Here is a 15,213-nt window from a genome sequence, read left to right as displayed (position 1 = left end):
GTAATACGAAGAAAGGGAAGGGTGTACTCCTTTTCTATTATCTGAGGAAGGCATTAGTCTGAAGTAATGGCCTTCCGTGCCAGAAGAACATGGGACACCCACTGTTCTACAGGATGTCTGTGGTGCTGGAGAAACAAACTAAGCTTGTTTTCCTTGAGGGGCAGGGGAGGACAAAGAGAAATAGGAGGAGGGTTTCAAGGAGGATCCACAAACCTGTCCTCTGGAACAACCTCTGTATTGGTTAAAAGGGGGTTACATTGGTTTTAAAGTGGTTGGTATTGCCTGGAGTAGAAGGAGGAACCTCTTCCAAGGCCACACAAGCAGCAAAAGGACCAAAAGTCCTTAGTTGACAGTGGAGGCTGGAGACCCAGTGAACTTGCCGTGGCCCTTGTGGATTCTGGTACTTGATGTTTTGAATCTCCACAGCGCTGAATCTGCCTTTTCACTGAAGACAAGCACTTTATCGAAAGGAAGACCCACCAAATTGGACTGTATTTCAGAGGAAAAGTTAGATGTCCAGAGCCAAGCACGGCGGCGGTCCCCATGGCCAGAGCGACAGTGTCAGTCATGTTAAGACCAGACTTAATATTAACATTTTAATATGACCTCGTGAAAATGGTCTTTTATATCTGTAGGGATATGTGGCATCATTTCAGCCATGTCCCACAACGCATGAGTAAACCTGGCAAAAAGACGGTTAGCATTTAATGATTTTAAGGCCATATTTTTGGCTGAAAAAGGACTTCATGCTCTAAGCCTCTAAGCTTGCTCTAAGCCTCTAGTCTTGTGGACCCCCTGCCTGATGGCACCATGAGGAAGGCTTCCACTTGCGCAGGAGGCCTGAACAAGGCTCTTAACTGATGAATGAGTTGAAAGGAATGGCGGGTTGCCTGGTGCTGAGCAGCAGCATCGAGCAACAAGTCTGTCAACTGCTGGTAGACAGGTGCCTGTAAGGTATCATTAAAAGGCAACAAGGGCTCTGATGTGGTCGTGTAGGGCAATAAGACCTCTGTGAGGACACTGGTTGTAGTTTCTGCTGATAGCAGTTGTACATCCAAGTCTTGGCATTCTTCAACATGATTTTATGTGGAGACATCACCTCAGGTGTTGGTGGTCCATCAGCGAACTCCAAGGCCAACTCAGGCAAAGTATCCAGGCCACCTGCTGATGATAGGCCCTAAAAATATTGCAGGGGATCCTGCCCTTAGGCCATCATAGAGGAGACCTTCCACAGAGTCTGAGTATGTACCAGAAATATGGTAAGCCTTCTCTTCCAGCATCCTTTGTGCCTCTCTACAGGAGTGAAGCAGGGGTCCTATGTCGGTCTGCGGCCACGGTGTCTCCGTATCCAGAGCTGGTGGAGGTGTTGGTGCTGGCCATGAAGGTACATGCGGCACAAAGAATCTGCTTGCTGGACTTAAGCACTGAAGCAGGGCAGAGGTGCTGTATCTGAAGGTGCAGTGCTGAGCGGTAACAGCAGGAATGGCAAGAACAGTGTGCACCACCGGGCCTGATCGGGCTGTGTACGCGTCACCTTTGCAAATATGTTGCATATGACGTTGAGAAACATGACTGGATCCGAATTCGGCAGTGGAAATTTGGATAACTGCAGCATCAAGCGCTCAGGCGTGGGAGCCGGTGCCAAAGTTTCTGGGCATGATGGAGATCTGTCCGGAGTCGGTCCGAGGAGAAGCAAGGCTGCATAGAGGGTATCAACCAACTTCGGTTCCAAGGACATATGCCCTTGTGAGAGTTGGAGAATGCCTTGGACACTTTTGAGTGCTTTTTGGATTTTCTGTGGGGTCTCCTCTGCTTGGTGGACGAGGATGATGACACACAGTAACGGCATTCAGAATGTTTCCTGTGCCAATATTCATCTTTGGACCGAGCCACAAAGAGCTTGGCCTTCTGCTCTTTCATGGATTTGGGGTTCATACTGAGGCAGGAAGAACATGATGTCATGATGCGAGACATCATGATGAACATGATGTCTTGCATCATGATCAGAGCCCAAGACTCACAAACAAATAGAATGGGGGTCTGTGATGGACATCTGTCCTTCCCAATCCCTACAGGGTTTAAAATCTTATCTCTTATGCCAAAACATTGGTATTGATTTAGTATTTGTTTGTGAGGAAAACTCCTCAGAAAACAATGCTCCAGGTCCATGTCAAAAGGGTGCTAAAGAAGGAATTGGTATGGATGCACTGGAGCAGGCGCTTTATGGACTCAGGAACGTTGCCTGACACCACTTCTGGTGCTGACAGGGTCCAACGCCTTCTACTGGTAGCATCAAGGCTTCAAAGTTTTCCAGATCTGGTTTGACGCTTGGGGATAGTTCTATAGGTGAGGAACTGAAGGTAGAAGTATTCATCAGAAATAATCCTTTCATTCAATTCATCTCATGGAAGGTTTTCTCACCAGCAGCCCTGTAAAATTGAGCTGGACCAATCATAATGTTTGAGTAGCACAGTACTTAAATGATCATTAAAACTACTGCAAACAAAGATTTTGGTTTGTGAATAATCTAGCAGAAACAGGTGAACACATATATTCCACAACAGTCTCTCAGTACATTTTCCACCAGTGCACAAGAATGTATGCCAGAAAACTCCTTACTTCCACTTTTTTCAGGTTTTGCTTGACCAAGTAAGACTCGAAAATCTCACTCCAGTCTTAATATTTAATATACTGAACAAGCACCCCAAAATTACATTTGTGCCCAAAGCAGTTCTAATACATCAAATATTGAAGATAGTAACATGCACTAGCATGAGCTTGTTTTTTTTTTATCAATTGAAGATTCTCTCCCACATTCGATTACTGTTGCAGATGTGCACGCTTTCCAATGCTACATGTGATTTGCTGTGCAGTGAGGTCTCATCCAAAATGGTGGCTACTTAATGTCATGTTGCGGGACTCAAAATCACGTAGCTTGGGGAATGTCGTAACACCCCTCTGTGTTCTTCACATTGGTGCTTGTTCTCTACTTGCTCGCAGAGGACTACCAACAGCTCACAATTATGTTTATAAAAGTGAGCAATGCTGGGAATTACCTCTTTAATTTTACAGCAAGGTGTGTTCCATCGGATCAGGAAGTAGGAGCTAACCAAATCTTCTACTGTACATTTGGATTCTTCCCTTCGCTCCTCGATCCACCAAGTTCTAGCCACACTTGTTGTTTTATGCCACAACAATATATACAACAAGAATCGATTATTTGAAAAGAAAAGTTGAATTTGTCTTAGCTACTCTCCAAGAGAAGACATTAACCTAATACTTATGGACTAAACATACATGCCTATTACATAACTAAATATATCGGGGACTGTTGTGTTACGTCACAGCAAATCACAACAAAAATCTAGAGTTAAGGTGAGTTTATTTGTACTTCAAGAAGAGAAGAGACATCCTCCTTCAACCTCATTTGCACCAGAACTCACCGACATTCCTCAGAACCTTCTTACCTCACACAACAAACACACAAGGCAGGGTTGCACACAAAACAACACAAGTCAACACAAGGATATCAAGCTGTCACATGTACAGTAGGAATGTATCTAAAGAAAAAGGCTCTTATGCATGAATCACACCGATGCTATAAGCCTTCCAAAAACTGGCAAGAAGACCAGACCCTTCATGAAAAAGAAAAAAACGCAAACTGCAAGAAAAAAGTGACAAGCATGGAATCACTTAGAACAGAAACAAACACCAAACTGCAGAGATCGCACTTGTACTAGAAAACAGGATAGTAGGCGAAACTCCACTACTTAAGAATTTAGATTAGTGCCTACCAAGGGAAGTTTATAAAGAAATATAATTCTAGTCTCTCCAGTTTACACTGAAATGTTAGTGCTGGTAAATTCTAAACCCACCATGATTTCTAAATAATAATCACACAAAGGTGCATTATTGATCATCCCGTGAACGGAAGCGCATTGTTTGCTAAACAAGGGGCTGTTTAAATTAAGTATTTCGACCTCCTAGCTCACTATCACTAACATGGCTGCAAGGCAACCTCTGGCCCAGCCCACCTCACCTTACCATATTCATTACACCAATATGAGAAGAAGAGACCCAACAGCACAAAAAAATGCAACAACAGTGGAACATCACTGAGCTGCTATAATGGACACATACCTTTACTGCCCTCAAAAATGTCTTCTACCCTGTGGCAGTGGGTATAGCGATAGGGATTAATGAGACACTCAGGTGGGTGAATAGAAGTGGTTTTATTGTAAAGTACAGATGCTCTTGTAACAGTCACTGTTTCTTTCTTTTTCTCCTTATGTGTTGGTGATATCCTTTGTTCTCTTCTTTCTCAGGGTCCCCAGTAGTTGATGATGATTCCCGGCGGTGGTGTCGCCAGGTAGACCGGAAAAAGGAACGAAAGGTAGGTAAGTTGTATGTCTGGGTGACTTGTTTGTATGATTTAGTGTGAGGAGAGGGTGTAGGGAGAGATATAGGTGGAGTGTGTGGTGGTGGACTGGTGTAAGACTCCAGTCAAGGAAAGGAAAAGAAAAAACTCTAAAAGGATGGGTATAGTTTATAGGGCCCGTTCCTTCACTTCTGTGATCCCCAAAACTTATTTCTCAATAATAGAACCACCTTTGCTCAGTATTAGGTGGTTAGTGCTCCCCCTCGTGCTGGTGCTTTTTCTTTCCCAAAAATCCCTTCCCAACCTCCCTCTACTCGCACTCTCCACCCTCCTCCCTTCCCACTATAGCTCTTATTCTGTCCTTCAGGCAGGACTGTACCTGCTGGAGCCACGCCTCTCCAGGGACATGGCGGAGCTGCTGCCTTGTGGGACCTCCTTGTCCCTCCGTGGGATCGTCTCTGGAGGTCAATAGGCCTCGGTTGTCTGGCTCTCCTTCTTCGAGGTTCAAATTGCCCTTGTTCGCGTCCTCTTCTTCTGCGCTCTTCTCGTGTGTCCCGGCGTCTTCCTTCTCCCTGTCTTCCTCTGTTTGTGCGCTGCGCGCGCCTTGTCCGTCTTCACTTTTCAGGTTTTCGGAAACCCGGATATCCGGGTTCCCGGCTTCCGCAACGTCTCTCTCTGCGGGACCCCTTGGGCACTGATCGGGCTGTGAATCGGCCTGGTATGTAGCCGGGAGTTCCGGCACCCGGCTACATCTCCCTTCCTAAGAACGGGACTGATGGAGTTCTGGGGTCCAAGGATAACGGGATAGATAGTTGCAGTATATTGGTGATTCCCTGGGATGTGACAAACCTGAAATGAAAAGGGTTGGAGTTCCATAAACGACCGTAGGATGCATGAGTTCGTATTCTTGTGGGAGGCCAGCCAGGTGAGAGGAACATGGTCGGTATATAGAATAAAGGAATGACCCAGAAGGTAGTACTGTAGATTCTCAATGGCCCACTTAATGGCTAGACACTCCCTCTCGATTATTGGATAATGCCGTTCCTAGGGCAACAGCTTTCTACTAATGAACACTATAGGGTGATTATGTCAATTGTCGTCTGCTTGGGACAATACTGCCCCTAACCCTACGTCCGAGGCATCGGTTTGTAGGTGAAAGGGCTTAGTAAAGTCGGGACATCTCAAGACTGGTTCAGTCATGAGGCGGGATTTTAAATGGTGAAAACTGGATAGTTGTCCCGTAGTCAAGACTGATAGTTTGGATGGCTGGCTTTTCTGTAAAAGGTCGGGAAGGGGGGCTGCCAATGTAGATTAATTGGGTATAAACCATCTGTAATAGCCTATTAACCCCAAAAAGGAACGGAGTTCTTTTTTTGTTGTTGGAACTGGGACCCGCTGGATGGCCTCCACTTTATTTTTCTGAGGTCGCAGTTGTCCCTTCCCTATAAAATACCCGAGGTATGCGATATGGTCATGGGCTAAGTGACAATTTGCTGGGTTAGCTGTCTGGCCTGCCGCACTTAGGACATGGAAAACGCGGTCTAGATGGTTGAGATGGGCTTCCCAGGATTCGCTAAAGACCACTATATCATCTAAATAGGTGGCCGCACAATGTTTGAGGGGTCTTAGGAGATGGTCCATTAACCTCTGGAAGGTAGCAGGAGCACCATGCAGGCCAAACGGAAGCACTGTGAGCTGGTAGAGCCCTGAGGGTGTCGAGAAAGCCGTCTTTTCCAGATCTGTTGGGGCCAGTGGTATTTGCCAGTATCCCTTGGTTAGATCAAGGGTTGACATATATCGCACCTTGCCTAATTTTTCAAATAGATCGTCGACTCGGGGAATAGGATGTGTGTCAAATTGGGATATGGCATTGAACCAGCGAAAATCAATGGAGAAACGGACCGATCCGTCCGGTTTCGGGACTAATACGATCGTTGAACACCAGGGGCTGACGGATGGTTCTATAACTTTCATTTGTAGCATGGATTTTACTTCCTGCTCAATTAGATGCCATCGGGCCTCTGGGATAAGGTAGGTCCGGAGGCGTACGGTTTGACCCTCTGGGATTTTGATATGATGTTGTATTAATGTTATTTTACCGGGTTTTCCTGAAAAGAAGCTGGTATGCTGAGCCAGGAGGCAATTCAGCTGTCTTTGTTGGGTTTTTGGTATATTAGGATTGATCTGGGGACGTTCCGAGGTTGTCTCTGGCGTTGCGGGGCATAACTCAATATCTAAGGGTTTATCAGGTGTTACCATAAAGCCCGTCGTTACGGGTGGTAAGGGAATAGTGGTCTCTTCCCACTTCTTTAGCAAGTTGATATGATAAATCTGTACTCTTTTTGGGTTCTGAGATAATTCTACGAGTTATGTAACAGGGGAGACCGGTTTTACAACTTTATAGGGGCCTTGCCATTTGGCTAATAACTTGTTGTCGGAACTGGGACGTAATATGAAGACTTTATCGTTGGGTTGGAGTTGTCTTGCTTTCGCTCCCTGATCGTAATAACTCTTTTGCTTGCCCTGGGCCCTTTCCATGTGGCTGCGAACATCTTCCCAAACCGTTTGTAGTTGGGACTTGAGTTCTTGGATGTACTCTAATAAGGGTTTTTCGCCCTCTTCCTCCTCTACCCATGTCTCGGCCGCCATATCTAATAAACTACAGGGCTGTCGCCCGAAGACCAGTTCGAAAGGACTATGTCCCGTGGAGACTTGTTCGTGGGACCTTATGGCATAGAGAACCAGTGGGAGCTTCCTATCCCAGTCTCGCCCCGATTCAGAGACGGTTTTCTTCAACAATGATTTTATAGTATGATTATACCTTTCGACGAGGCCATCGGTTTGTGGATGGTATACCGACGTTTTAAGTTGTTTGACTCCCAATGTTTTACAAATGTGTGCCATCAAGGCTGACATGAAGGGGGTACCCTGATCAGTTAAGATTTCACTAGGGAAAAAGACTCTGGAAAAGAAGACAATCATGGCCTGGGCTACATTCTTGGTTGTCATGCTGGTGAGAGGTATGGCTTCTGGATATCTGGCGGCGTAATCGACGAGAACTAGAATGTAGGTATGCTCTTTCGTGGATGGGAGGAGGGGACCTATCAAGTCCATTCCAACTCTGGAGAAGGGGATATCTATTATCGGCAAGGGTTGTAAGGGTGCTTTCCTCTGTGCTCCGGGGTCTACTAGTTGGCATTTGGGACATTGGGTACAAAACCATTGGATGTGAGCATAAACTCCCGGCCAATAAAATCGGCGTAATAAATACTCCTCCGTTTTCTCTCTACCATAATGCTCCCCCCCCAGGTTGATTGTAAGCAAGGTACAGCACCTGTGTTCGGTAGGATTCGGGTACTACTAATTGTCTTTTTTTGTAATTGTCGTGTTTGGTGATTCGGTACAGGAGGTTTTTGCATAGAAGGAAATACGGACCCACCTCGCCTGTACTTTCGGTCTTGGCTCCTCTCTAGGCATGTTGAAGGGACGGGTCTTCCCGTTGACTGCTACGGAAGGAGAGTAAGGGGGACAGGGTAGTGCCCAATACCTTCCTTGAGTCCTCTTCCTTCCCCTGTGTCCAATAGAGTTGTTTCTCACGCCTCTTTTCCCGTTTAGTAGGTCTATAACGAAGATGTTCACTCTCTATTGGTATGTCCGAAAAGGAAGCCTCTGCCCACCAAGACTCTAACTGGATTCCTGCTTTTACCTTCTGTAATAGTTCAGGAAAATTTATATAATCCGTACCTAAGATACACCCTTCGACCAGGCGGTCCATAATCACCATTGGGACCTCAGCCTGTTTCCCTTCCCACTTGAGAAAAAATGAGGTCAGGGGGTATTCCCTCTTGTCTCTGTGGATACAGCATATGGAAACCCATTGTTGTGGCTGGTATTCCGGTAGTTCAACCAAACCGGTTCTAAGGACTGACTGACTACATCCTGAGCCTACTAGGGTTTTAATGGTTTTGCCGTTGACCCTTATCTCCTGTATATATCTAGGGTTGCCTTTCCCTGTACATAGGACACGTCCCCATGTTATCGCGATCTCCATAGGCTCTGACTTGTCCTCCTTCTTTGCGAGGGCATGTCCGTACTATGTGTCCCCATTCGCCACAACTGTATCATTGGGGTTGCTGCATAGGAGGCTTTTCACCTGCTCTGGGTAATGAAGTGTTTTCAGCAGTCTTTCGGAAAAGGGGTCGAGCAGGTACTGTTTGAGGTCGGATAGATGGGCTTGTCATTTTGGAGGGCCCACTCTTAAACTCAGTCGACCAATGGTAGGTGCAGGCTAGGTCAATTGTCATGGCGGTGTCGACTATAGGGTGTTGTCAGATCCAACTACGTGTGAGAGGGGGACGGGATTCCAAGTACTGTTCCAGAAGGACTGCTCTTATGACGTCTTCTCTATCCGTCCCTCTGGATCCTAGCCATTTAAGTCCGAGATCTTTTACCCTATAATATAATGTCCTGGGGTCTTCGGTAGGAGCCCACTTTATCTTACGGAATCTTAGGCGGTAGTACTCTGTGTTGTGTCCCACACGTTCCAAGATACTCTTCTTGATTTTGGTGTATGGTGTGGTTCCGGACGGATTGGCTGCCTGAAAGGCCGTTTGTAATATGCCCGTTAATAAGGAGGCCACATACTGACCCCATCGCTCTTCGGGCCTTTTGGGCGGAGGAGGCCACTCTTTCGAAGTTTGTAAAGAACGCATCAGGGTCCTCCCCCTCTTGAAACATTTGGAGGACCGAACTCGGTACGTTGGGGTGGACCTTACTGGCGGCAATGGTGTCCGTTAACTTTTGTAGGGCTGTCTCTTGCACCAACTGATTATTTGCCATAATGGTAGCCTGGCTTTTTAGTGCATTCTGGAGGGCCTCTCTATCCTCCTTGGCTTCCCTTTGTTGGGCCTCCCATACCATTTGAAGATGACGTTGGCCTTCGGCGAGTTGTTGGATCATAACCTCTATGGTAGGCGTCACTTCCATGATGTTCTGGGTGGGTTGTCCTCTATCGCTACTTCCAATCCCACTTCTGACACCATTGTGGCAGTGGGTATAGCGATAGGGATTAATGAGACACTCAGGTGGGTGAATAGAAGTGGTTTTATTGTAAAGTACAGATGCTCCTGTAACAGTCACTGTTTCTTTCTTTTTCTCCTTATGTGTTGGTGATCTCCTTTGTTCTCTTCTTTCTCAGGGTCCCCGGTAGTTGATGATGTTTCCCAGCGGTGGTGTCATCAGGTAGACCGGAAAAAGGAACGAAAGGTAGGTAAGCTGTATGTCTGGGTGACTTGTTTGTATGATTTAGTGTGAGGAGAGGGTGTAGAGAGAGATAGGTGGAGTGTGTGGTGGTAGACTGGTGCAAGACTCCAGTCAAGGAAAAGAAAAAGCTCTAAAAGGATGGGTATAGTTTATAGGGCCCGTTCCTTCACCTCTGTGATCCCCAAAACGTATTTCTCAATAATAGAACCACCTTTGCTCAGTATTAGGTGGTTAGTGCTCCCCCTCGTGCTGGTGCTTTTTCTTTCCCAAAAATCCCTTCCCAACCTCCCTCTACTCGCACTCTCCACCCTCCTCCCTTCCCACTATAGCCCTTATTCTGTCCTTCAGGCAGGACCGTACCTGCTGGAGCCACACCCCTCCAGGGACGTGGCAGAGCTGCTGCCTTATGGGACCTCCTTGTCCCTCCGTGTGATCGTCTCTGGAGGTAAATATGCCTCGGTTGTCTGGCTCTCCTTCCTCGAGGTTCAAATTGCCCTTGTTCGCGTCCTCTTCTTCCGAGCTCTTCTCGTGTGTCCCGGCGTCTTCCTTCTCCCAGTCTTCCTCTGTTTGTGCGCCGCGCGAGCCTTGTCCGTCTTCACTTTTCAGGTTTTCGGAAACCCGGATATCCAGGTTCCCGGCTTCCGCGACATCTTTCTCTGCGGGGCCCCCGGGGCACTGATCGGGCTGTGAATCGGCCTGGTATGTAGCCGGGAGTTCCGGCACCCGGCTACATACCCTCAACTCTTCGTGGACTTCTTATCACCCCTGTGAGCACAAATCCATTCAGTCACGTTGCTGGCCACAATCCTGCTTTCTTCATCAATGGCTTTGCCCTTCTTCACCTACCTACCTACACCACCCTGCGTCATCCTTTAATTCGAGGGTACTGCACCGTCTATAACATGAACTTGTCAATCGTATTGAGATGAAGTCCTGCTCCTTTTAGCGCCTAGATGTTCATCTACTGAATGAGAGGGAGTTCAGCAGCTTTGTACCTGCCCCTCCAAACTGCTGTCATTCGAAAAGAAAAATAACATAGGGTCCCCGAGGAGAAGTTTTATCAAGCTTGCTATGACAGAAAGCTTAGAAATAAGCAGTTTGTAGCTGCAAGTAAACATTATTTTACTGGTTGCAAATGAAAAAATAAAATCACGAGAATATAAAAAAATGAACATATTTGCCACTGATTTACTATTTCATTTACCATAATTTAATTGGTTCCAGTGACATTCTCGTACCCGAGTTACAATACAGCATTGGTGCAAGTTTCCCCCTTAACGTTTAGCATGTTTAAAATGGTATTAACAACGTTGAGAGACCTAAATATCTAACTGCCAGAGTTGTTATGTAGTCAGCTTTGCTGATCCAGCGGTATCTTAATGCCCTTATCAGGCATAGTGAAGCCACTAGAAATGGACCTCCAGTCTATTAAAACGAAGTTAAAAACGAAAACATTATGGGTCGCAAAAACATACTTCATTAAATACTTCTTCATGTGGGCTAGGTTGCCGCTGCTCATCTGCCACCACACTTGGCACAATTCAAGGTAAAATCTATTAGCAAGAAGCCAAGGAGTTCGTTTTGTCAGCCACCAAGGTGGAATGAGGGTAAATGTATCTCTTTTCCAAGTTAAGAGACAGGGTTAGTAAAGATTTGATTTCCAGCACACCCTGGAATGAGCAAGTAAATTAAGCAACCCTGTCACACTCACGGAAACCGCTAGGTTTAGTTCGTTCTACAGGGCCTATGAAAACCTTTTTGAAACAGTAACCTTCTCACGAGTGGCAGCATACAGGGAGTGCAGAATTATTAGGCAAATGCGTATTTTGACCACATCATCCTCTTTATGCATGTTGTCTTACTCCAAGCTGTATAGGCTCGAAAGCCTACTACCAATTAAGCATATTAGGTGATGTGCATCTCTGTAATGAGAAGGGGTGTGGTCTAATGACATCAACATCCTATATCAGGTGTGCATAATTATTAGGCAACTTCCTTTCCTTTGGCAAAATGGGTCAAAAGAAGGACTTGACAGGCTCCGAAAAGTCAAAAATAGTGCGATATCTTGCAGAGGGATGCAGCACTCTTAAAATTGCAAAGCTTCTGAAGCGTGATCATCGAACAATGAAGCGTTTCATTCAAAATAGTCAACAGGGTCGCAAGAAGCGTGTGGAAAAACCAAGGCGCAAAATAACTGCCCATGAACTGAGAAAAGTCAAGCGTGCAGCTGCCACTTGCCACCAGTTTGGCCATATTTCAGAGCTGCAACATCACTGGAGTGCCCAAAAGCACAAGGTGTGCAATACTCAGAGACATGGCCAAGGTTAGAAAGGCTGAAAGACGACCACCACTGAACAAGACACACAAGCTGAAACGTCAAGACTGGGCCAATAAATATCTCAAGACTGAATTTTCTAAGGTTTTATGGACTGATGAAATGAGAGTGAGTCTTGATGGGCCCGAGGCTGGATTGGTAAAGGGCAGAGAGCTCCAGTCCGACTCAGACGCCAGCAAGGTGGAGGTGGAGTACTGGTTTGGGCTGGTATCATCAAAGATGAGCTTGTGGGGCCTTTTCGGGTTGAGGATGGAGTCAAGCTCAACTCCCAGTCCTACTGCCAGTTCCTGGAAGACACCTTCTTCTAGCAGTGGTACAGGAAGAAGTCTGCATCCTTCAAGAAAAACATGATTTTCATGCAGGACAATGCTCCATCACACGCGTCCAAGTACTCCACAGCGTGGCTGGCAAGAAAGGGTATAAAAGTAGGAAATCTAATGACATGGCCTCCTTGTTCACCTGATCTGAACCCCATTGAGAACCTGTGGTCCATCATCAAATGTGAGATTTACAAGGAGGGAAAACAGTACACCTCTCTGAACAGTGTCTGGGAGGCTGTGGTTGCTGCTGCACGCAATGTTGATGGTGAACAGATCAAAACACTGACAGAATCCATGGATGGCAGGCTTTTGAGTGTCCTTGCAAAGAAAGGTGGCTATATTGGTCACTGATTTGTTTTTGTTTTGTTTTTGAATGTCAGAAATGTATATTTGTGAATGTTGAGATGTTATATTGGTTTCACTGGTAATAATAAATAATTGAAATGGGTATATATTTTTTTTTTGTTAAGTTGCCTAATAATTATGCACAGTAATAGTCACCTGCACACACAGATATCCCCCTAACATAGCTAAAACTAAAAACAAACTAAAAACTACTTCCAAAGATATTCAGCTTTGATATTAATGAGTTTTTTGGGTTCATTGAGAACATGGTTGTTGTTCAATAATAAAATTAATCCTCAAAAATACCACTTGCCTAATAATTCTGCACTCCCTGTAGCAGGCTCTGCCCCTATTACATGCATATTGCAACTTCTATTTACTATCAGCTTATTTCTGGTTTCATTTAGTGATGCCTAATAAATGAGGTAAAGTTATTCCAAAGCACACGATGTCTCATGGTTTTACTCATGAGTTAATACGTAAATTTGGAAAGAGGAATGACGAAATGTTGCCATCAAACAAACAGTCTGTATTTCGGATTAGCACCAGCCACTACAGCACTAACTGCCAGGCCATACCCGCTCTTAAATGGAAAATGAATCTGCCCATTTGATCAAAACTCTTATTTTCTGTTAAACTACAATGTGATATGGTTTGTTGAATGAAATGGAAACCTGATACTGAACTGCTAGCGCATTTATTTATAAGAACCAAGCTGTGAGAGGAAGGCAAGGCACTACTCTAGCAGGTTGCGTGTCAAAAAATGTAACACCACCGGAAGACAAAAGACAATAAGTCAAAAACGTTTTTTACCAATTTGCACAACACCACACTGTAATCAAAGTTAATTATGGTGACCACTAAGTACCATATGGATAACAGAGACTAGTTCATGAAACCTAAAACTGGCATAGAATCAGGGTGCTTAAAAGAACAGAAACACAATTAAACAAGACACGCACAGGCCATCCTACATTAAAAGTTGTGTTTGACAATTCCTAAAATCTGTATTGCTTGGAAAGGATTTTTGTTGATTTCCTAAGAAAAAAATAATAAAATCTGGGAAATTATCATAAGTACATTTAGAGTAAAAATGCAATCAGTGTCCCACAATGTTAATTACAGATGGTGAAACACTAACATTCACCTACTTATAAGCTGAAAGAGGCATTATTCTGCCCTCCTTTTGTTTATTTGAGTTTTTCACATAATGAAGAATCTTAATAGTGTAATATCACAAGGCAATCTAGTAAACCTTGTCTGCTACATTGGCATGTTTTATGTACATGTCCATAATGTAGTACAACTTCATAGGTCTTCGTGCTATGTACAGAATCCTATCCATTATAATTCACAAAAAACAAACTGAAGGAGGTATCTACAGGGTCTGTTTTCCCATGCCATGACAACACAAGGTGCAAAGTCCATCAACTACCATAGAATAAAGTGAGAGCACTATTGGAATTGCAGTTCTGCAATGAGGAGCCCACATTTAGTTTGTTTTTTTGTTTTTCAAAGTGTTTACAGATCCCTAGGTTTCAGAAACTGCTCCAAGTAAAAAAAAAAAAGTTTACTCTTGGATAACAAGAGCTATAATACATCTGTGTAACCCTTGAAAATCATATTCAATTTGCAGTTCAAGTGATAGTGCATTTCAAAGATGAGGATTGAAAATAATCAATTTATGAGAACAGCCTAATTTGTGAATTAGAACATATATGTTATTTGGGTACGATCATTTAATTATCAATAAAAAGTCAATAGAAGGTCATACCTAGTTGATCATGAGGGGCCCCTTTAAATATAATTCTATATGTAGTAAGGAAAAGCGCTCCTTCAGCAGGAAGGAGAGGTGGACCACCGAGTGTTCCACCCATTGCTTCTTCCCTCCCATCAGGATCCAGCAGCACACGCAAAGCTTCACATACCAGTTCTTCACCAGGCAGCAAAGCCGGCCTCAGAATCTTAGTCTGTACAAAAAACAAGAAAAGAAAATCAAAATAAATGTCTCTACTACTTTGGATAATGTTTACTACATACTAGCAATACATAGTCAAAGTCTGTATTATCAATAATGTGCCCACTTCAGAGTTTTACAAGTCTTTTCAGTTTCCTAAAATACATGGAACTCTAACCAAAAGGGTGCACCTATTTGGAGTTTTGTTACAGACAGCTGTATATTGGTAGACAACATTGTGTACCATACTCATCAGAGCCAATCCTTGCTCAAGATTAGATAGTTTTCATTCAAATCTCAGGTGCCTTGCTCCTATATCTTGCTTTCCTCACTTTCTATTTGACCCACCCACACATGGACGTCATTTAGGGGTCGCAACTGCGACCCCTGGCTTACCCCTTGCGACTCATGGCACTGCATTTGCAATCCCTAGACTCAGAAGTAGCTAAATCAGTGGAAGGAACACAGAGGCATCTTGCCCTTATGGACATCGGTTGGGGTGCCAATCTCCTTGTTTTCTGTCAATTTTTATTACACTAATAGTGAACAGGAATATATTGTATTACTATTAGTGTCATACAAAATGGAGTACAAATAGTTGGAAAATGATATACTC

General features: G+C 44.6%; 1 protein-coding gene across 4 annotated transcripts in view; it reads right to left on the bottom strand.

The window, feature by feature from the left end:
* SBF2 (SET binding factor 2) overlaps positions 1–15,213 on the bottom strand; it is a 1,701,375-nt gene that overhangs the window by 523,524 nt on the left and 1,162,638 nt on the right. For all 4 annotated transcript variants that reach the window (XM_069223624.1, XM_069223621.1, XM_069223622.1 and 1 more), the window contains exon 22: positions 14,415–14,610. In XM_069223624.1, the coding sequence (XP_069079725.1) occupies positions 14,415–14,610 (196 nt within the window). The remainder of the gene's footprint in view (positions 1–14,414; positions 14,611–15,213) is intronic.

Source organism: Pleurodeles waltl, chromosome 3_1 (genome assembly GCF_031143425.1).
Source record: "Pleurodeles waltl isolate 20211129_DDA chromosome 3_1, aPleWal1.hap1.20221129, whole genome shotgun sequence".
Taxonomy (NCBI): domain Eukaryota; kingdom Metazoa; phylum Chordata; class Amphibia; order Caudata; family Salamandridae; genus Pleurodeles; species Pleurodeles waltl.
The sequence above is the reverse complement of the archived record's forward strand: the minus strand, read 5'-3'. Positions and strand labels throughout refer to the sequence as shown.